The sequence below is a fragment of the Hydra viridissima genome, unplaced genomic scaffold, assembly GCF_058129835.1.
Source record: "Hydra viridissima isolate aposymbiotic clone 2 unplaced genomic scaffold, HvirCarnegie_v1 scaffold_3, whole genome shotgun sequence".
Lineage (NCBI taxonomy): Eukaryota > Metazoa > Cnidaria > Hydrozoa > Anthoathecata > Hydridae > Hydra > Hydra viridissima.
Genome location: NW_028324302.1, coordinates 18,502,425 through 18,526,325, shown reverse-complemented (window position 1 = coordinate 18,526,325; position 23,901 = coordinate 18,502,425). Strand labels below are relative to the sequence as shown.

The 23,901-nt window shown below is 30.5% G+C and overlaps 2 protein-coding genes across 4 annotated transcripts; one reads left to right on the top strand and one right to left on the bottom strand.

The window, feature by feature from the left end:
- Window positions 1-3,041: 3,041 nt before the first annotated feature.
- LOC145201996 (sialin-like) lies at window positions 3,042-23,890 on the bottom strand. The gene is made up of 11 exons (XM_090080800.1): window positions 23,831-23,890; window positions 7,361-7,435; window positions 6,093-7,176; window positions 5,918-5,951; window positions 5,456-5,655; window positions 4,943-5,126; window positions 4,726-4,847; window positions 4,428-4,577; window positions 4,208-4,337; window positions 3,840-4,078; window positions 3,042-3,754 (listed from the first exon to the last, which is right to left on the bottom strand). Exons 3-11 carry the CDS (start codon window positions 7,140-7,142, stop codon window positions 3,596-3,598), a joined length of 2,268 nt encoding a protein of 755 aa, XP_089936926.1. The 5' UTR covers window positions 7,143-7,176; window positions 7,361-7,435; window positions 23,831-23,890; the 3' UTR covers window positions 3,042-3,595.
- On the top strand, window positions 9,206-22,295 carry LOC145200658 (catenin alpha-2-like). Of its 3 annotated transcripts, none has more exons than XM_090080798.1 (23): window positions 9,206-9,446; window positions 9,647-9,830; window positions 11,097-11,263; window positions 14,774-14,893; window positions 15,123-15,212; window positions 16,064-16,231; window positions 16,552-16,755; window positions 16,884-16,958; window positions 17,103-17,255; window positions 17,773-17,865; window positions 17,980-18,136; window positions 18,231-18,431; window positions 18,564-18,709; window positions 19,080-19,200; window positions 19,314-19,571; window positions 19,864-20,067; window positions 20,239-20,360; window positions 20,477-20,658; window positions 20,855-20,903; window positions 20,983-21,039; window positions 21,199-21,333; window positions 21,769-21,879; window positions 21,956-22,295. In XM_090080798.1, the coding sequence occupies exons 1-23, from the start codon at window positions 9,327-9,329 to the stop codon at window positions 22,016-22,018; spliced, it is 3,180 nt and encodes a 1,059-aa protein (XP_089936924.1). In that variant the 5' UTR covers window positions 9,206-9,326; the 3' UTR covers window positions 22,019-22,295. The 3 variants fall into 3 exon arrangements, with proteins under 3 accessions (XP_089936924.1, XP_089936923.1, XP_089936925.1); XM_090080797.1 differs by having other exon boundaries at window positions 20,236-20,360; XM_090080799.1 differs by lacking the exons at window positions 9,206-9,446; window positions 9,647-9,830; window positions 11,097-11,263; ... (4 more) ...; window positions 16,884-16,958; window positions 17,103-17,255 and adding an exon at window positions 17,357-17,428 and having other exon boundaries at window positions 20,236-20,360.
- Window positions 23,891-23,901: the final 11 nt, after the last annotated feature.

Below are 23,901 nucleotides of genomic sequence, written 5' to 3'. Positions count from 1 at the left end.
ACATTTTTTCGCGAGAAGTTTCCTTGAAATTCAAAAATAGTGCAAAAGTTTAACACTTTTTTAGTTAAGCTTAAATATTTAAGGATTTTCCAAAATTTTTCCAAAACCTTAAATTCTGAAACCTCGTAAACAATTTTTGAAAAGATATTGAAAAGTATATTTAAATAGAAAACTGTAGGAAGTTGAAAAATTTCTTTTACTTTTGAAAATATTGTAAAAATAATTAAGTATAAATTACCACAGAGAACGAACACGTACGAAATACTGTATACTTTGCTTTGCATTGATGTAATGCATTTCTGTAGGACACCAAGTGAAGACATTCTCTCTTCGGCTTTCTTTATAACTGCTAGGTAATATACTCTTATTACTGTCTTGAATATTTTCTTAAACAATAATTTCCTCTGTTAATTTCTTAGTTTTGTAAAATTTGTCTTCCAACTTCCGTCACTTCTCATTCATGAATGTTCCAGCTTGAAATACGGACGGCCGAGAAGACACAAATTAAAGAAATGCAGCGAACATCGCTAGTTAATGTTTTTATATTTACTTTTTTGGTTGCTCAATGTCAAGGAAAACAAATATGAAAGTAAATTTTAACTTTTTAAAAAAAAAATTTATCGAACGAGTAGGTTTATTTATGGTATGGCGGGAAAATTCCTTCTGTATCTCCCTTCCTCGTTTATTCGCTTTACAAATATATAAAACAGAAAATAAAGAAGCAGCCGCCAAAGAACTGCCAGTTTCACGTGTCTAGAGTTGGGGGTATGAAAATAGTTTTCAATTATATTCTTCTAAAAATAATATAAAGCTTAAAATCAGTGGTGGATTGAGAAATCTGGGCCCCCTAGGCTAATGACATATTATGGGCCCCTTGTGCAAAAGTTACCAATCTGACAGAAAAAATTGTATGATGAGGCTTCATAAAGACAGGAGTCAGGAAGATCAACTTAATTGCGTAGGAAAGGGAACTAATCTCGAACACCTGAATACGCAATAAGACGCTTTTGCATAGCAGCCAAGATGCTGTCTATGATTTGTAGGAAAACGCTTATTCTAAAATCTTCCCTTGGTAACAAGCTAACTTCCTCTTTGTTGCCTTCATGAGTTGTGGTTTGAGTACTTCTAACACGCTTATGTGCACTTAGCTCGTTGTATGCATTATTGCCAGTAAGCTCCTGACCTTTACGTTCAAACAACTCAAACTCTTTTCTTAAACTGCTCATGTAGTCAGTTAGTGACTGACAGCTGTATTAAGGTCCAAATCTGTGGCTTGTAGACGTATCCTTGAAGCGATCCATAATGGTCAACCAGAGTTCAGCCAAAATTTTAAAATCAAGCTGATTCAGCTTCTTAACTAAACCGTCTGCTTCGCGTCTTGTGTCTGCTCTTTCACAGACATCGTCTCTAATATTCTCCAAAGCATTTTTTATTTCATGGTAAACCAATTACAAAACCTTTTGCTGCCTCTGCTCTGGCTGACCATCTGGTTTCACTAAGACTCTTCAAAATGGGTGTTAAGCACAGACCAGCGATGCGTTGAAGCACTCATAAACGAGTAAAGTTTCTCAATAATGTCAAAGAACGATGATGCTTGTGATTTGCAGCTTGCTGCTTCATATCCTGCTAAGTTCAACGAGTGTGGAAAGCACGGGATGTATTCAGCATATGAATTCCGTGCCTTTATTATTGCTTGCTTAATTCGGTAAACATAAGTGTCCATTAGTTGCTGGCCCAAAAACTTGATTACCTCAACGACAAGTTCGAGCACCGATCTGAAGTATTTACATTCCGCATCGAATTGCTTGACAATGTTTTCATCGATACGAGCTGCAGCCACTAAAAGGTTTCTGGTGCTCTGAACGGCAGCTATGTAGGCTAAAGACTTTTCATGCGCACAGATAACGGCTAACCCATTCTTCCAGCCACTGGACTCATCACCACACAAAGCATTTTTCTGCGTTCGAAAGTAAAAAACTTTGGCCCATTATCGTCATTGCCAAACTTACTTCCTGTTTCGTTATCATCATCATTTTCTACATTTGGAACATCTTGAGAATGAGATGTTGCCTCGGGCACAGCAGCACTTTGAACAGAAGGATCATCAAGAGGTATTTGTTCTGTAACTGTTACTGAACGTTGCTTCCCAAAGACCTCCGTGAGCTTAACAGCTTTTGACATTACTTCTGTGTGTGCTTCTATTGCAAGATTTCTTTCACGACACCTTAGAGCTATTGACTTATGATGATATGACATTTTAGCAAATTCACAAAAGATCGGTATAATACTGTATATCAAACTTTATTTACTTAGGAACAAGATAATGTTTCCATGATTATTGCATATGATCAAAGCCTGAATCTGACTGACAGATTATAGATAATAGACGCACGGATTTGTCATGGGGCCAAGGAGTCCGTGTACGGGCCCCCTAAAATCACGGGCCCTTAGGCTGCAGCCTAGTTAGCCTAGTGGACAGTCCGCTACGGCTTAAAATTATGAAATGTTTATTTTAAATTTTAACCTGGACGTAAAATCTAAATGAAAAGTAAAACACTTTTTAACAATTTTCGAATTTTTTATAATATGAAATAATACACCCAAAGCACTTTAGAAATGGAGTCGATCCAAAGCCATTGTGACCCATAACCTTATCTAAAAGAGTAGGGTCTGAACCTGACCCCTGAACCCCCCCCCCCCCCTATAGTATATAACTTCTGAAGAATTTTTTTTTCTTTTTTTGTAGCGTTTGCTTAAAATTACATCGCACAGAATACTTGTAAAACTTTTTAAAAACCATTTGCGAAAAAACATTTTTATGAAAACGATTCATTCAGTTGACGAACGTGATATACGTTTCAACATGCACAGTCAAACCACAAACTAATAACAAAAAATAATAAATTTTGGTGTCTAGATTTGATAAATTTTTTTACCGGCTTATATTCTATTTTATGAAAAACTTTGTATTGCACTTGGGTAAAAAATTCGTCTCTTCGATAGTTTTAAACAAAAATGATCAGCTAATAGAATCAAAACGGTTTAAGCAGTCTTAATGTAAGCAGTCTTAGTGTAAAATCATTTTTAACAAAATAATTTTATAATTAAATATTTACAAAACATTTCAAGATTAGTAACGAGTCAAGTTTTTTTTCTTCCGTGTCATTTGAAAAGCTCCATAACCCGTAAGGCTCAATTTCCATAAGTTTTTTAGAGCGTGATCAATCGATCAATCGATCAATTGAATGCCAGTGCAAAACGAATTAGTTGGAGTTTAACAACGTTCATCATGCGCAACGATAAATAATACTATTTTAGTATTTGCACGTTAGCATTCAATCACTTATCGCGCTTTAAAAAATCTTCACTGGATTTTTTTTCTGCTGCATTTCGGTACCTTTTAAAAGCTGAACAAAAAGTCATTTATAAATCCAATTATTTCAAATTGCTCTTCAACACAGAACGTTTCTTGAAGTCATACCGATCGTTGTTTGTACGCCGAAACCATTCTACAATTCCATTATTCTACAATGAATAAAACCTTAACTCGCTTATTTCAGTCTCATTTATCCCATTTCGCAATGATTGCTAATGTTTATGGCTTACTCCGGTCATGGCTCTCATCTTCATCGTCGTCGTTTTCTTCTAAAGCCCAATGTTGTGCTTCTCCCGAACACAACAAACAAAACATTATTGTACCCCCAAGATAAATAAAGAAAGTGATCCAAAACACCAGTTGCCATTGTGAGCGTTGCTAAAATAATGCAAAAGAAAAAGAGTTACAGAGTAAAAATTGCAATAAAATCAAACTTTGAATAAAGGTGTGATGCTTAACTAACTTTATCTTCGGTTAAAAATCCAACAAGAAGAGGACTTAAAAATCCTGTGGTGGTTCCAGCAGTGTTTGTAATACCCATAACAATTCCTGCCAAAGACGGAGCGATATCAAGAACGTTGACTTCATACCCGCTGTGTAACAGCCCTGACATGGCAACTCCGACGCACATACTTAAAACCGCAAACATAGGCGAATCTGTGTACCCTGCAATTACTATCATTACAGCTGCGGACATTGCTCCTGTAGATAAGAAAACACATTTTAAGTAAATTCTTTAAAGAAATATAAGTTAATAAAAACTGAAATTTGTTTCTTCAAATATGGAGCTAATCTTGCAGTAATTTTAAAGTTATAAGAATGTTAACTAACCAATAGCGTAAAATAGTTGACGAACAGCTCTTGTACTCATGAATTTATAGCGCAATAAATCAGCAACCACCCCTCCAAGAGGACCAACAATTGCTTTCAAAAGGAAAGGTAAGGAAGCAACAAAGCCCATCTAGAGAACAGAAAAATTAATTGATTCTCAATAATTCGTTTACATATATGGGTTGAAGTTTACATTTTTATATTTTGATTATCTTTTTACCGTCTGCACGTTGAAACGCATAATGTCCATAAGAAATAATGGTAAACATATGAGAATAGTGTACAATCCCCAATCGCTTGCCACGTTGCCAATTATAACAGCCCAAACAGGTTTTGATGCCAACATGGCTTTCCATGGGACTTTCATGCTCTGTAAAAGAAAAATGCAATGTGAGTCAACAGTTGTTATTATAGATCTCTGATAAGTCAACTTATAAATACGACATAACTGCAAAATATAAATGCGACATAAAAAAAAGAGAATATTTTTTAAAATATTGTAAACTGAGTAACAATACCTTCCTTTGAGTGACGTTTTTATTTATATAATTTCTCTCATCTTTCGTAATAGTGGGATGAGAATTGGGAGTTGCATGCACAACAAGTAGCCATAGTAAAAACCAAGCGATTCCAAATAAGCCTACATATTTATTTGAAAAAAAATTGTCTAATAGAAAAAAATATATCTGAAGGAACCAAGATAAATAGATTTGTTTTAAAAAAAAGAATATCTACCAAAACAGTAAAATACTGATGCCCAGCCTCCATCAAAACCATACTTGGTTAAAAGACCGGTTAATGGCATGGTCACAACTGTCCCAACGTTCATTCCAGCAACAGCTATTGTTACAAGAGTGGATCTTTCTTGTAAGGGTGCCCACAAACTCCATATTTGATGATTGCAGGGTAGCATAACACCCTAAAATTGTTGCATTAGAGAATATATCAACATTTTGCAACGATATTTACAAAGTTCTCATACATCTTGCTTTATGGAAAAGAGCTCGTTATAATCTGTTGATGGTTACTTTAACTAATTTTAAAACTTTTATTACACCATAAAAGTATTTAAAATATATATTGTTAGACTTTTCTATTACTTTTTATTGTAAATTATAGCTGAATTACTAAAATTTTGAGTAATGGTATTCATTTTATCCTTTAGCTCCCTCTATTTGAAACTGTTTTAAATTTATTCTATTATTTTCCGAATAAACAAAATGTTCTTGTAATAAATATTTAACTCACCAAAACAAGCCCTTCTAAAATACGCAGCACAACTAAAGCCCATACGCTGTATCGCGTTGCAACGGGCGTCAGTAGAGTCAGTAAAGATGCAAGAAAGATTGCTCCACCAAATATTTTGGTTCCTCCGAAGCGCATGGCAAACCACCCGCCTGGAATTTGTAAAAACATGTACCCATAGTAGAAAGATCCAAGTACGACACCTAAAAAAAAAAAATTTTTCCATGTTTTGAACTTGAACGGCTGTAGTTAAGAATTCCCAGGTTTATGACTAACTAATTCGGTTTATTTAATAGTTACCTATGTGAAATGTATGAAAGTTTTATTAGTTACAAATTATCCAATTTTTTAACTATCTTGGGAGAGTGTGTCAAATGGGAATGCGTATGAGAAGCAAATTTGTTGAAAGTTACTATTTTTGTTAGCATACTTTTGATAATTTTGTTAAAAAAAAAAACTTTTTACCTTGTAACCTTGACGACCAATTGAATTCAGGAGGCTGGAAGAAAAATAAAATCGATTATCGATAATAAATGTTTAAAAGTTCAATGAGGGTTAAAGCATAAGTTGCATGGGGTTCGAGAGAAAGTTGCTACAAATCCCACAAATGAAAAGTAATGAAAAAAAAAAAAAAAATTACCATGGTAACTGCAAAACCTCCTTGTGATATTGTGTGATTATTGGTCATAGCTCCTATTGCTACGTTAAGGTTTACACGTATGGCATACATGTTCATAAAACCCATGAACATCATAATTGCTAAAATGTATCTCTTTGGAAGAAAAACATCAGTTTTTGAATCCAAGTTATCGGATATTGTTGAAGAGCTTTCTGAACTACCTTCATTTAAATCGTTTTTCCGTCTTGGCTCAGGTGTGTCTAATTTTCGTACCGCTAGAAGACGCGCTTTTTCACCGGTTTCGTCAATGTTTGAATTTTCTTTTTGCTTTTGAAGCTCTGACCGATTTTGAGTTTGTTTTGTCGTATTGTGTAAAGGTAAAGGCGTTAATTTGCTATTAGCTGAGACTTCAGAATTAAAAGCTGGAGATGGTTTGTCATCTTTTTCTGCTCTCCCCGGTGTTGGCGATGATTTTCTCTTTTTATGATGATATGTACCTCCCGGATAAGTAGAGTAGTACTCTGTTCCGCGTTGTTTAGGTGTATCTTGCGTAGTGTCTTTCCAACTGTTTGAATCAACCAAATCCCTTTCTGGGTTATTGACTTCGTTTAGTGGACTAACTTTCCCAATGTTGTTAAAATTATTTTCACGAATATTATTTCGCAGTGGTACTGAATGGTCGGTGCTATTTTTGAGTTTTGCCTCTTTAGAGGGCTGAACTTTAGGTTGATTATCGTTATAAAATTCTACGTTTGCTACTTTAATATCCCAAGTTCCATCACTAAACTCCGTATTTTTCTCATTACTCCAATTATACACTTCTCCGTAACTTCTATCTAAACTTGAATCATGTTTTGCTTTGTTGCTTGTCAAAGCTGATTCGTCTTTTTGTTCGGCATTCATTGTCTGCGGGTGTTTTCCGCTTTTTACTGCATCTTTCTCAGGACTCTCTCGCGAGACATCCTTTACATTTGGTTTCGATAAACCAACTTTTGAAGGTCTGTGTGTTTGATAAAAATTCGATTTCAAATTTTTGCTTCTCAGTTTTTCTTCCTTGCTATGATCGGCCATGTTGCTATCTCAGTGATCACCTGCTCTGCATAATCTACAAATTACGCGCTTCGTTAGCCGCGCATGTTTTTAATGGATAAGGCTCAAAAAACAGACGCAGCAAACGTTATAAATTTAGTGAACATTTTGAACTTGTTAAAAAATCATAATATGTTTACTTTATTACTTTTGTCATTTATAACCCTCTAACATTAAAACATAATACAAAATGTACCTACTTTTTAAAGGTTGTTCTCATGCAGCATGCCAAAAATGAGCAAGCTTTGGTTCTTCTGGCATCAAGCATACCCCCTCTGCACGTTAAAAATACGCAAGACGTTAAAGCATAAGATTTAGAAGAAAAAAAAAAAAGTAAAAGATGCATTCTGGGTTTTAAATATTCGTAGAATTTTCTACTATATTTCTGATTTTCAACAAATTTTCTGTGCGTGCGTGTGTGTGCGTGTGTGTGCGTGCATTTCTTTTATCCATTTATTTATTTATTTTTTGTAAAAGTGTTAAATGGTGTTGATATAAACGTGAATAAACGTAAATACCGAAAAATGTTTTTAAATAAAGCATTTTTCACTGCACATTCAACCCAGTCATTAATGCCATGCACTTATGAAATTATCTTTTTTGCACTGTTATTGTCTAAAATCTTGATTTATTTTTAGCAGTAGAAACACGATCGGCAATATTTACATTGTGGTATGAAAGATATTAAATGAGACAAATGACAAAAAAACTTTAAATTTCTACTTCAACCATATGGAATATTATAGAAAAGAAAGAAAAAACAAGAAGCGTGGTCAAACGATCAGACTGTCAGCAAAGTACCTCTGCTACTGAAGACAAAAGAATTGCTGCCATTAGTCAAAAAAATAGACTATTAGCTGATCCAGAAATTACAAATATTATGAATAGTTTCCGAGAAGAAACAATATCTGTGACAACAGTAATGAGACGATTGATGAAAGCAGAGCTTGGTAAAAGAATAACCGCAAGGAAACCACCTGTTCGGCCTCAAAATAAGAAAAAGAAGATTACAGTAAGCTAAACAGCATGAAGATTTGGCTGTTGATGATTCGAAACGCGTTATTTAGACTGACGAGTCAAAGTTTCAAATTTTTGGTTCAAAGAGAAGTAGTAAACGGACGATTAAGCAGTGTGTGGTGCCCAACTGTAAAACATGATGGAGATAGTGTCATGTTGGGGGGAAGAGGTTATTTTGGTGGTAATAATACTGGTGGTAATGTTGAAATAAAGGGAATAATGACAAAAAAGAATTGAATTAGAAAATGATAAAGTAATTTAAAGAGTGATTTGTCTTTCCTAGTCACCAGATCATTCCCCTATTAAATTTTTATGGGATGAATTTGAGAGAAATGTCAAAAAACTTATGCCCAAAAGTGAAAAATATGTAGGAAAAGCTTAAAAGTGAGTGGCAAAAAATAGACTTTCAAAAATGCCACGAATACGTGTAGCGGTGATGAGAGCAAGTTATAAATTAAATTAATCAATTTTTTTTTTTTTTAATGTAACTTTCATTAATAGCAAAAGAGCATCTATTTCAAGTGATTTTTTCCCTCTCATTTTTAAGTAAAACATTAAAAACTTTAAGAAATAGAACACTTATGGACTGTAGTGAATATATATATATATATATATATATATATATATATATATATATATATATATATATATATATATATATATATATATATATATATATATATATATATATATGTATGTATGTATATATATATATATTCTTTTTTTTGTATTAATTTAGCGATATAATTCATAAAGAAGCTATTTTTCAATGCAGTTAGTTGTCCTCTAATTCCAACCTTGTCTGCAAGAAGACCATACACACGATTGCAATCAAATTTAACCATGCACTCTGTGTGTTATAAGTAGAAGCTTTTTTTCGCTCTAATGTTCGGTGCTGGAACCAGAATTACAGAAAGGCAATTGTTTCTTGTGTATCAGAAGAAAATAAAGCCTAAACAAACATTCGCCGTCACTAGTCTATCAAACGTCAAAAATTAGACGCCGTTTTTACGCCTCGGTGTCGCTTTTCTTTAAAAACAAAAACATTGCTAAAAAATCCATGCTGTATCTTAAACTCGTTACAAAAATGAGCAACATTTGAATTTACTTTTTATTTTTAAAAAAAAAAAACAAGAAAATAAGTGTAGAATGTTTTCTACAATATCAGAAGACTTCCTTGCTAAAGAAAAATTGTTACTATGGGATCCAAAATCTGTAAAAATAAAAACTCAAACGATTGAAAAAACGTTGGAACCACTTGTTAAAAAGGTCTGTTTGCATCTTGATGAAGTAGACTATCCATGACTACAAAACGCACTTGCCTCCCATAAAAATTAGTTTAGAAACAAATAATTTTATAGTTTCAAATAATTTTATAGTTTAATTTTTTTGAATAATTTTTTAAATTTGTTAATTTCCACACTTAATTGCTATAACATTTTTTAAAAAAATTTTAATCCAATTTTTAGGTTACAACTTTGGTAAGTAAGTCTGGTAAACTTAAAAAGAGAAGATCAAAGAAAGGTCCTGAAATTGCAAATGAAATTGAATTAGCAACTTTTCGGCTTGTTGAAGTTGGTGAAAGTATTGCTAATGACTTTCCAGAAATAAAGCAACCAATACTTGATGCATGCAAAGAAGCTAAAATCTCAGGTTAAAATTTATTGACATTTACTTTGAAAAATAGTTTCACAAAGATAAATTTGTGTAAAGGAATAATCGGCATGCAACCCCGTTGTTTCAGAATTTTGTAAACATCTCCAAAAATAAGGCTATTGAATTATTTTACTGAAATTAGTTTTTTCTTTTCTTTTTAAAAAAGCATATCTTTGGTGTTCTTTTATTTTAAAGAACTAAAAGTTAGTTGTTCCAAACATTTTGAAAATCCACTCAAAATACTTAAATCATGGAAATGTTACTGTTAATATTTGAAAATTGTATAACAAACCAAAAAATATGAACAATAAATGTCAGCTAAATTTTCTTTCTAAACTATTCTCTAATGGTTCAGGGAACATAAAAAAAATTTTTTATACTGAAATAAGTTTATGCAGTTGGGTTAAAATTATCAACTGGTTCTACTCTTCTCTTTATCTACAATAGAGAAAATACAGTGCTTTTAATGTGGATTAAGATTCTACATACTAGTGATCTTATTAGTTATATGAACAACTACTAAAGTAAATTCAAAACATTTTATGTTTTTTAGTCAACTAGAGCTGTCTTGTCCCTGTAGTTATTAAATAAATTAAATAAATTCTAAACTAGAAATTAAATTTCACATTAGTATTTGGTAAATAATTGGTTTTAGTATTGAAGCACTTGTTGTTTTTTACAGGTGAATTAATTAAAGTTGTTTCAAAGTTTCAAGGTTGATCTTGGAGTATCAAATTGTTCTTTAAATTTGGCTTTTTTATAGTCTCCTTTAGTACTTTGGTGAAAAATACTTTAAACTGGGGAGTAAAACAAACATGTTTTCCTTAAAAATATCAAGACTTTTACAATAATCGGTTAACAACTAAATATTAAAAATCCTTGCATGTGGTTTTGGAGCATGTGAAAAACATCTGTTTTATTTATTTTTTGAAGAAATTACCTGATAAAAGTATGATTTACTAATGAAAATTTTATCAGTTTCAAAAAAAAAAGGAAATAAAATGACTATAAAAAGGCTACATTTTGACTTTCTTTGTTGTAATTCAGTCCAACATGGGGTGAAGTCTTTTCAAGAAATAACAAAAAGTTTGATTTTATCCCTGAGATCATAATATCACAGGAAAAAAAAATCAAATTTAGTCTAATTGTATTGAGTTTAAAAAGTTTTAGAGAAATCTAATGACAAATAAAAGATAACAATGGTTACACTTAAAAGTTATGAAAGGCTTTTTTTTTTAACTACATTGGCGAAAACATTTTTAGGAGAAAGAATGCGACAATCATCAAGTGATTTTGCATATGATCCATGTGATCATGTGAAAAGAAACAAAATGGTGCATGCTGCACGAAATCTACTTTCATCAGTGACACGTCTCTTGTGTGTGGCAGACATGGCTGATGTATATAATTTGCTAACTACATTATCCATGGTATGTAAGTTTTATTTTACAATAACATCAATTTTCTTCACATATAATTAAATTTATTGTAAAAATCTGACAGTTTTGAGAAAACAAAGGTCATTTTAATAAGCACTGCAACTGTTTGGTGCACTGAAACTTTATTTTACATACACCGTTAAAGTGAACAGACATCCATTCTAATACCTGTAGTTCATAAAAAGTCAATATGAGCTGTTCACAAGAGCAGAAAATTTTTAAACAATAAAAGTCTTTAGCTATTCAATGTGTCCTGTGATATACACCTGGAGAAGTGAAATGCATAAGATTTCTAGTTCCAATAGCCCAAGTGTGACAAGGGAAAGCTTTATCAACTGCAAATAATCATTACAACGTTGAGTAACTTTCAACTTATCTTGAAGAAAATCTATAGAAACTTTTGCTGTAACCAAATATTTTCAGCAGTTAACAATTTATAACCAGTCTTTGTTAATTGCTACATAGTTTTTCTGATCAATAAATGACAATTTATATTTAAATCTATTGAAAATGACAATTTGAGGTTCAGATGAGGTAAAAAATAAATCAAACAAAGCTCTAGTGATAATATCCAGAATGTGATGTCTAAAAATAAAAGCTGTTTATCAAAAGTTCTCTGAACTATTGTTGTAGAACCTTTATGAATACCAGTATTAGAACCTGTTGTATCACCCAGGTATAAGCCAGCTAACCAAAATTTGGACGTAACATTCCAGCTCTAAAGTAATTTAATTATTGTGTTTTTCAAAATGATACTAGTTCACAGATCTTGGTGATGCCTAATAGTTTCTCTATTTTTTCCAAATACAACTACTGGCAGACAATCATAGTTTGCACCATCAAAATCTGGTAAAGGTTTGCCATCAAAATGAGCTACAAGAGATGTTTTAGGTAAAAATGTTTCTTTGATGTTCTTACTAATTGAATATTTTACTGCTCTTCTAGTTCCAGATAAGGAACTGGCTGAAAGAATAAGTTTATCTATGTTAATCCCAACTGGCCTTAAAGCTGGGGCAACAATGTGAAATGCTTCTCTTGGTGTTGCTTTTGTATGATCTAAGCTTGCTACAAACAATTGATTTACAGTTGAACACAGTTTCTCAAATTTACTGTTTTTAGATATTGTTATAGTCTCAGTGAGAAGACATATGATCTTTCTACTTCATTTTTAGTTAAGTTTTGTTAGATGTTAATAATGGTAAATGCTAATATGAAGTTCTTCATCTGATTAATTACACTGGTCTGCATCAAAAATGTTCCTGGGGGTTGTTCTTAGGTGGTTCTTAATGAAATTTGCCTCCTAAATCTGAATCAAGCATTCATATTACTCAATCTAAGATATAGACTGAGCTCTTTAGGTGGATTAGAAAGATCATTGTCCATTTGACTGCAAGTGGTTGTGTAGTGCTAACTTTTCTCCAGATGATGGTCAGCAGGAGTGGTTGTATATTGCTATATCTGTAAACAGTATTTAAAATATGTCTGAAGGTTTATTCATCATTGTCACTATTTTTACAGGCAAATAACTCAACAAGATAATTTATTTTACCCCAACCTATTGCATAATTTTGCAGTAGTTGAAGGTAGTTTAAATAAGATACCTCAAAAAATTTCAGTGATTTTGGATGAAAATTGGTTTGCGGATTTAACTTTAAAGATTATTGTGATTGTACAAAAAACACTATAAAAAGCACGATAAGCGGAAATTATAATTTTCATTTGTGAGAATATGTTGAAAAGTTTTCTAAGCACCTTTTTTATAATTTATGATTCTAAGTTTATAAAAAGATGTTTATCTAATTTAGTAACTTTTTGAATTTATTCAAAAATATCATCATATAAATGGGACTAATATCCTTTTGACATATATGCTTGGTGCATCTTTCTGCTAAGCAATTTTGTCAAGATGCAGTTGTGTCAATTCTCAAACCAGTAAACATAATAGGATGCTTTTGATACTAGTGTAACAGTTCTCATCTTACTCACTGAGTGTACTAGTTCTACACTCAAGGAGTAAGATGAGAAGTCTAGAACATCAACAGGTTAACAGAATTGTCCTTCTTTTGGAACATACCCATCAACTATAGGATTTGTGATAGGTTCAAACAAAACTTGATGTGAATCCTGAATATTTTCAGCATATCTTTTGACAAGAAAGACACTAAAGCTTCCTGGTCTAGTTGTTACACCATCTAGTTTTTAAAAAAAAACTCTTAGAGGAAGTTCGTTTTGATGTAGCACGCACCCAATGAGGTGCAGTTTTCTTATCAACAGCTCTTCAAATTTTACCACTAAACCACTTATTGGGCCAGTATTTCTAGCAGTTTTATCAAGAAGAACTGCCTGAATACTTTCAACACTGTTAAACTCTTGTAAAACACTGAACATCTCTTTTGCAAGTACCAGTTGTGTCAATAATAAGAATTGTTCTTTGAGTTAAATAGTTCTAGTAGATTTTCCATCTTCATAAGTAAATCTAATTGATGTTCAGGTTCAATAGATTTTTTGAGCAATTCCCCTTCAGTTGAGTTTATTATGGTAGAACTTCAAGTGGTGTGATCAAGTTTGCTATCCACATTAACTGGTTGTTTTTTTTTAGATCTTAACCTTCATTAACTATCTCTACTTGTGCTTTAGCCCTATCTAATTTACACTTGTCAATCAAGATGTGATTGATTCAACATCTTTTCTCAAAATATGTTAAATGTCATGTAGTGTGACGTATTTGCAAGAGCTGGATCTAAGTTTGATGAATACTCATTTCTGATTAATTCCATAGTAAACCTGGGATATTTTAACTAAATGGTAGTCTCCAGGAAATTTCTTTATTGGTTGCCATTCAGCTTCTTCCTAAAAGAAATTGCAGCACGCAAATTTGTGTACTTAAAATATATCACTAAAAAATATAATAAATTTGTGTACTTAAAGTATATCAATAAAGTTATAGTAAGTTTACCTGTTTCAGTTGAATGGCTAGTTTTTTCATTTAACAAATGCCAGATGCGCTAAATTTGATTAGCTGCTGTAACTTAAAAAACATTTTATTGGTTGTATTACATATTCCAAACTAGATATTTTAAAACTAGATAGCTTGTTTGGAACTTAAAATTTCAAAGATTAAAATTCCATTTTAGAAACCAAGAAATTTAGTCCATAATTGAGGACTTTAAATACAAATCCGCAGGCCACTTTTAATACAGTACTGCTGAAATTTGGTGGAGCTGTTGTTATACCCTAGTTACTAAATTTCATATTTGAAAATAATGGCAAAATTGACCTACCCTAATATATATATATATATATATATATATATATATATATATATATATATATATATATATATATATATATATATATATATAAGACACGCACATGCACACATACACACATACATGTGTATATATTTAATATATATATATATATATATATATATATATATATATATATATATATATATATATATATATTCATATATGCATATATATATCTGTGTTTTATTAGGTGGAAAAACAATTAAGTAAACTTAACAATGTTCAAACTAAAGAAGAATTATTACTAACATTTGACAGTTACAGAAAGGATGTAACAAATCTTGCAAATTTGACAAAGTTACGACAAGCGGTATGAATACTAAATATTTTGATAAATTTAGAATTTATCAAAGATTTTTATAAACAGTCTTAATTTTCTTTAAAATGGCTTTTAGAAAAAAATATTTCAAAGTTTTATTTAAAAATAATGTGATCACTTTGAAGCTTGTGAAAATCTTTGAGAATTTTTCTAGTAGTTGTAGCAAAAATATGCTTATGGAAACATTCTACAAGTTTTAATGATAAAAAAAAAATTTTAGGACTTGAAAGATTATCAAAGCAAAGATGAGCTGGCAGCAGCATGTGTTTCATTGAAGAAATGCAATCAAATGCTACTCACAGCATCAAAAGTTTGTTTTTTTTTTTAAGAATTTTGAGTAAGTTTATTTTCAAGGTTAAGGTATTAAAATATTTATTTTACAAAACTTTGTGGTTATTTATACATTTCTGTATAGATCAACCATATTTTTTTAATGGTCTTTGAATAGTTGTTTAAGTAAACATCAAGCGGTTGAACAGAAGCTCAAAAGACTTTCTGGTTTTACTGCTATATCAATGTTGCAGTCATCTTTTTATAGTAATTTTATGGATTCAGTAAAATGAGCATTTAAAGAATCCCATTCTAGTGATCTTAAGACTTTTCCCAAAATGATCTTAAGACTTTTTTCATTTGTATTTTAGTAAAATGCTGTATAAAAGATTTTTGTTGGTTTGTATAATTTGGCCTTAGTGTTTGTATAACTTGACCTTGTTGCTTTGTATGATTTTACCTGTTGTTTTGTATAATTCAACCTTGTATGCTTCATATAATTTGACCTTGTTGCTTTTTATAAATCTCAGTTGATAATTACGAAGTGAGTATATGCTTTTAATGGAATAGAGTATTGTTAGAATAAGGAAAGTTAGTTAAAATGAATGTAACCAAAGAAATATTATTAAATCTATCAAAGTAGTTTATCTGCATATAAATATTCTTTTTAAGTTTTGATTTAAAAAAGTAAAAAAAAAATCTTGATTCATTAAAAAAGTGGGTTGGATGAATAAATCAACAGAATATTTAAGTCAAATGGTTTATTAATTGAGCCAGTGTAGAAGTCAAAGAAACTTTTTTTGATCCTTTCGAAGGAGTTTAATGTCTCAAATTATGCCAGAATGGTAACTTTTTATTTTTGTTTTGTAAATTATGTTTATCTATTTTTAGACATGCATAACTCACCCTGAAGTTTCATATGCAATCTCAAACAAGAATTTTGTAATGAAAGAAATCAACTCAGCATTTCGCATTATATCAAATACTGTTCAAGCAGACAAAACTGTTCACAGTTCAGATAAATCAACTGGTTTACTTGCTGATCTTAATCAACTAAAGGCAAGTATTTCAGTTTCAGTTTGAGTACAGTAGAAAGTAGTTTTTTCATTCTTTTGAATTTAAAAATTTTCAACTTATAATCATTTCTAAACTAGTCACATGATTCTTTGAGTTAAATAAATTTTAAATTCTTTGTAAAAGTTGGTTTCATGTAAATGAATGCTGTTCATCATTTTCATCTGAAAATGCTGAACAGCATTTTTTTTTCTTCTTTTTTCTTCATAAAAAGCTCTGGATGAAAATAATGAAGAACATTCATAAAATAATGAAAATAATGAAAAGCATTGCTATTTGATTTTCTACTTTTTTTTTTTTTAAAGATATCTGTTTTAAATGCCACATTCCAATCAAACATAGAGAAAGATTTAGTTAATGAATGTAACAAATTGCTTAACACAATTGTCTATGAATCAACAAGTTTAGCGGAATCTAAATGTACACGAGAGAACACAAAAAGTGCAATCTACTCTGTGTGCAGAAAAATGAAAGAAGAAATGATTAAATTTAATAGTGCCATAATAAATGTAAGGAAGACTTTACTGTGAAAGTTTTTAAGATTTTATTTCTTCTTCTTTACAGTTATTTGATTCAATAATTTTGTAATTTCTTTTCCATTTTTAGATTCATAAGTATTTTTAAATAATTTTCTTAGGATAAAAATGGAAGGAATGAATTAAAAGAGGCAAAAAGCAGCATGCAGAGAGTTGTTAAGAATCTCACAAAACTGGTACATGTTTCAGTATATTTTTTAAATTGATTTTGAAAACATAAAATGCATCACATTTTTGGTGAAAGCTAACAAAAATTAAAATTCCCAGCATTCAAATCATTGTACAGCTTGTAACTTTTAATTCTATTGCTTATTTTTTAGCTTCAAAGATCTGCTGCTGAACATGTTTCAGTTGCTTTTTTGGATGTAGAGACCCCTCTGCATTTACTGGTAAAATCAGCACAATCAGGCAATTGTGAAAGAGTTGAGAAATATGTTGATATATTCTTAAATTGTGCTAGAAGACTTGAGGAGGTTGTTTTTTTAGTTTTTCATAAAATTTGTTTTCATTATGTCAATTTTATAAAAAATAAGTTTTAATGTATGAATTGTTGTTATTTGTGTCAAAAATTTAGTATGACATTACTTGTTAAGCACTTAAAGAGCTCAGTTTAATGAGAATTACACCACAGTCAATTTACTGAAAGGTTTAAACTTAATTTTATGTTTGCATAAATATAATATTATGATTGCATAAATAATATTATGATTGTATAAATAGTATTATGTTTGCATAAATATAATATTATGATTGCATAAATAATATTATGATTGCATAAATATAATATTATGATTGCATAAACATAATATTATGATTACATAAATATTTAATTATTTAACTAAAATTGTGTGCATGTTGTGCCACAAGTTATGATATTAAGTTAAGATATGTTGTACATTAACATAATGTAAATACTTTTTTTTCTGCTACTAATTTTAATTTTTAATGCTCATTTTGTGTATTCTGTATTTTTAAATTCAAAATTGAAAGGTCTCAGCAATTGCTTGCTCAATGTCACTCAATGCTGAAGGATCAAAAATGGTTTCCACTGCTGCTGCTCAGACAAGTTTTCTTTGTCCAGAGGTAATACTTATTTTGTGTTATGCTTTTATACTATGATTTTATTTGTGCCTATGTTAATGTGAATAAATCAATTTTCATAGTTTATAACTTATTTAATAATTTTTTTGGAAACAGGTAATTAATGCTGCAAGAACACTTGCATTATTTCCAGAAAGTCAAGTTGCTAATGAAAATATGGAAGTGTTTCGAAATAACTGGAATATCCAAGTTAAGTTGCTTACAGATGCTGTTGATGACATTACCTCTGTTGATGATATTCTATTTGTTTCAGGTACAACCAAATTGTTGTTATAAAAAAAATTTTTTTTTTAATTTTAAATGAAGAATATTTGTTTATAATATGTTATTGCTTTTCATATCTTCAGAGTTATGCATATCTGAAGGTATCACCCAGTGCATCGAGTCAGCGCAAAGAAATGATGCTATTACACTGGATGTAACTTCAAACTTAATACACATGCAAATGATCCGCTTGTGCCATATTATTCAGATGGAGATGGACAATTATGAGCCAGGACCTTTCACTGATGCAGTATCGAAATCCTTGCTCTTTTTAATGGAAAATAGTGTGTTGAATGTTCAGTTAAATGTCAATAAAAAATGTTCAAAAACTCATTAACTTGAATTAAATGAAATTTAATAAATATTTTGTTTGTTTAAGAAAAAGTAATTTATAAATAAAAAATAATTTGTTTTAGCTGTGCTACGCTTTGATGAGCAAATTAAATTGACTGTTAGTTCCTTATTGTCTGGTTTTTCTTTCAACAAAAATGATTTTGTTGATGCTACCAGGATGGTTCATGATGGATTGAGTGATCTTCGTAATCTAGTCCTAATGAGAAATGTATTAACTTTTATCAATTTTTTAGATTTTTTTTCTCCATACTAGAAGGAGTAATAAACCAGATTAATGATTAGGATAACCGTCTATTTATCTATTAAAATTTTAGATAGAGTAAGGTATCTTAAGTTCTTCAAATTTGAATATTTCAGCGCCTTGGCCCAACTTAACTTTTTACATATAAAAAATTTATACTTTAACCCTCAATCATTTGATTAACTTTGCTTGCTGTAATCTTACCTTTTCAGATTCTCCTAAACTATAGCCTTAGTGTATCACCTTTTGTGTGTAACTCCTACATCACAATATCTATTCTATCACACCTGCAAAGCCAGAACTTATCAATCAATATTTTTCATTTCTTTTTTTTTAGGTTGATACAGAAACTGAAAGTGAAAGCGAGTATAAAAGTGAAGAAAATTTGTTTGAGAAAATAGTTTATGAACAAGATAAACAAAGAGAAATTAAGGCATACGAGCAGCTCAAAGCTGGGGGTTTGTTTTAAGTTTAAATTAATGGGACTTCTCTTAAACATATGTTTGTAATTTCTAAAAAGTATTTGGTAAAAAGCTGTCAACAATTTTTTCTAAGTATTTTTCTTTTGAAGGGAAAGTTCATTTTCAAATTCAAAGTGAAGCTGAAGATGAAGCTGGTGTTTGTCGTTTATCCTCAATTATTGTTAATGGAGTTGAATGTTGTCCTTGCAAACCTGGCTACAATGTTGTAGTGTTAAATGAAATGGGAGTGGTTGTATCATCTAAATCCTATGACACTACTTCACATTTTGCTGGTGTTGCCATGGCAAAAGATCTTGAAAGTTTGCCTCAACATCACATTGTTTTAATTGCTGTGCAAGGTCTTACAGGTATTTTTATGTGTTAAATATTTGATATTAATTTACATATTTATTACTAATTGTATGTTGTATTAACTATTAAAGCCTTTTTTGAGTTCTTACAACAGTTGTTGAAACAAAACTTTACCAATTTATTTTTTTAAATTTTTACCAATAGATTTTTATAAGTTAAAAATTGTACAGATATTATCTGTACAATCTTTAACTTACAAAAAAACATTTTATCTTAAGATATTGTAGAATTAAAATTAATATCAAGAAAAAGTTGCTTTTGCCTATTTTATGTCTGATATTCCTTTAGGAAATGGAATTATGGCTGCTTCAAATGTTCTCAAGAGTCTTGGAGCAGTTGAGCCTATTAAATTAGGGCCACATGACACTTGGGCGTTTGCTGGATATAAAGGTGATTATAAAATAAAGACCTGGGTATCGCAAATCTCTGTACCAAGTCATAAAGGTTCAGCTGTTATCTCAAATTTAATCAATTCTCCTGCGGCTGAAATTGGTACATATTTAAATAATTTTAATCTCTATTTTTTTTTTTTTTTTAATGTTCAGGACCAAAATTTTGAGTTTGCTCCGTCTCAATAAATGCTCTTTATAAATGATTGTTAATGGAACTTCTATTTTTAATGCTTCTTCATAATAATCTTTAAATGAATTTAATTTTCAGCAGCTGTTAACAAAGAATCAAAATATCGTGAAAATATCAGCTACCCCTCATCACAAAATTTGGTAGAGAATGTTTTCAATTCTGAAGAGAATTCCGAGGAGGCTTCTAAGGTGCAGAGCTCAAGGGTATGCTTTACAATTTTTAAAATCCATTTGTTAAACCTAAACTTTGGTGATAATTTATGTGTGGTCTTTCATGTTAAATATTTACAAAAAAAGCTTGGTTGTTTGTTTGAAAATAGCTGTTATTGAGTGAGCTTCCATTGGAGGAAAGAACAAAAATAATGCGGCTATCAGAAACTTTGGATACAGAAAGGAATCGTTTAGTTACTGAGATAAACAAATGGGATTCTCAAGACAATAAGATTATATCTCTTTCAAATGATATGTGCATTATCATGCTGGATTTGAGTGATTTTACTAGGTATGTTAGTCCACGTGAACTTTCAATTAAAATTGATAAACAATTTTTTTTTTAATGATATGTAAAGGTGAATAGTACCAAAAAGGTTAATACATGTGTGGATCAATTTTATGTATGCGAGCATCTATGTATGTATGCATTTGGGCATTATATTTTTGTAATTTTATTTTTATGTGTTCTTTAACCTTACATTTAGAGGTACCGGACCGTTTAAAACAACGAAAGATGTTGTGCGAGCTGCTGAGGTTTTTATTTTGGTATTTTTATTTTGTTTTATTGCGACATTTAATCTTGAAAGTTAATTTTATTCTTCAAATATTTCAGCTAATTGCTAATTATGGATCTCAAATAAATAAACTTGCTTCTGAAATTGCGCTAATGGTAAGTTTGTCCACTGTATCATTTATATTTTATCATAGCTATGAATTTTAAAAGTTTGACACAATTTACTGACCACAGCGTCATCAACACTGTGCAGTTACATTGTGTCTGAGAATTTTTCAAAGTTCTTCTGTTAATCCATTCCAATATCTCCTTTAGTGTCCTCACAGTTTAACTAGAAATGATCTGATAGCTTATCTCCAGCGAGTGACATTATATTCCCATCAGTTGACCATGACTGCACGCAATAAAGCTGACTGTCAGGTAATAGGAGGGGAGGCAATCTTAACAGGAGTAAGTTGTTTTTTTTTGTTTTTTTACATAGATGGATTGTTCTATTTGACATAGTATATGAAGACCAAAGAGGAAAAAAGGCAGTCGCATTATAAAAAATTTTATTAGGTAGGAAAGATAATCTTTTCCAAGTAAAAAACATTCCATGACTGAAGTTTAAAAAAAACAGCCCTAAATAATGGGGAAATAATACTCCTAATTTTTAAAATTGATTTCGAAGCTGCAAAAGTGTTACTCGTTTTTCACTTTTGGTCTTCATATAAAATACGAGAAATTAAATTTTATAGTCCAAATAAATTATTGTTTAATTTGCTATTTATTTTTTGATCCATTTATTACAAAGAAAAATTTTATATGTACCTTTGCGTTTATTGTTATTGAAAATGTGTTAATATTAGAGTTTCGTTTTTTTTTTTTTTTATTTTTAATGTTAAGGTCGAAAACGTTGCATCTCTTATTCAAGCGGCTCGAAATCTAATGAACTCAGTTATCCTCACTGTAAAAGCGTCTTATATAGCATCTACTAGACATAAACAAACAGACAAGGTTAGTAAAAAGTTCACTAGGCATTAAACATCGCTAAGAAAGTTTGAATAAAGTTCATTTACTTTCTGGCTTTTAGGTGGAAGTAGTTTCGTGGAGGACGCGTTCACCTGAGAAAAAGTCTCCATTTAGGCTTGATTAATAACGATTGGTTAGTTAAATCTTGATTAATAACGATTGGTAATTTAAATCCTAGATCCATGGTTTATCTTCTTTACCTTGTATATGAGTTGCACAGATACACCTTTTCATCTTAATACTACTTACTCTTGAAACGGTTTTCGTTAAGCCTTCACTTTAATTTAAGATATTACAACTAACTTTGGTTATGATGTCTTTATATAAGGTTTGTTGTAAAAAGTGGTATGTAATTTTGTGTAGAAATACTGTTTTAAATTTTCTGATATTTATTTTTGTAAGATATGGTGTATTTTTATAATATTTTTACAAATGAAACTTTGCGGATTTTCTAAATTTTATGAATTAAAAAATCTTGGTTTTTTTTCGAAAACTAAACATAAATCATCTTAGTAGATGCATTACACTTTCTTTTCCTAAACTATTAAAAAAATCTATTTCTCCATATCTTAGCTCTCCAATCATTTTCTAAACTCGAATTTAAAATCTTTATAAATTTTTATCCTCGATCAAATCCTTTTTCATAAAAAACGTTGTCAGGTAACTCAACGAACGAGGTTGAGAATTGTGTCACATTATTTACACCAGATCAAGCAAATTCCATTTCTTTTGAATTTGCATGTGCCGTTAAATGATGAAGGATATGTCGTTAATTACTAATTCACTGGATGAATTGATTTTAAAACAACATGAAGAATGTTCCTCGTGATTTGCAAAAAAAAAAAAATTGAAAAATGAACTTGAAAAATATCCTTTAAGATCTAACAACCCCAACGTAATTCCTAATTGCGGAATAAAAGAATGTACAATAAACATTTTAAATCAAAATGATTAACAAACTGCAACCTGTAACAACTGTAAAGATTCCTCCCACATTCCTATGATGCAATGTTTAAAAATGATGTCATATTCTTGGGGAATGTTAAAAGTTAAGACTATAGAAGTTTTTTTAACACGAGTGATTTCGCTTGTTCTACCTCAAAAACGTTGATTTTAGAAGGAAAATTATCAATGTTTTCTGCCCGAAATTTTTCTTTGAACTAAATCTGTGAAAAGTAAATTATGGTATAAGGATGTTAAAGATAATAAAAGTAAACGAATATTAAATTTACTTCGAAATGAAAAGTCCACGTTTGTCTTTTCGAAATATCAGCTTTTACAGACTTATGGATCTTAAGCAACAACGAAAAGAAGAGTTGTAATCTTTTCCTACAAAGTTATGCAAAAACAATTTCAGTCATCAGAAAATTTGTTCCGAACTAAAAACTCTCAGACTTGAAGCGTTCTTCCCGGGTGTTTTTCATTTTTCATTAAAAATTGAGAAATTGAACTTTTACGATTTTTAAAGATTTCAACAAGTGAAATTTCATTACATTCTTCTAATAAACACCAAATCGCTTCAAAAATATGAAAATCTTTTACTTTAGTTAAAATTCAAACATGTATTTTAAAAATAGTTTTAATGTATAACCTTGGATAGTATGACTGGACTTGAGTCATTCATTTCCAAAAAAGTAACAATGTCAAATATTTGATTGCCTTGGAGATGCCCAACTTATACCAAAACAAGATTAAGGAAAAATAATTCCACATTGACTATACTTAAATACGCTTCAGTGTTGTATGTCCGTTTTTCTCCATTAACATATTTTTTTGGGCATACTACATTTGTCCTCTAAATTGTCAATATATTATAAAATTGTAATAATTAAGGAGGGCTAGTAAAAAACAATTAAAACTAGGACTTCCTCCCTCTAATGATTTTCAGCAACGCCAATAATCAAAAAATGAATTAAAAATCTGATCAAATACTTACCAGCGGTTATACCAGTACTTATCCTCTTTCTTTAGCTTACTATGTACAATCTTGCTTACAAAAAAAAAAAG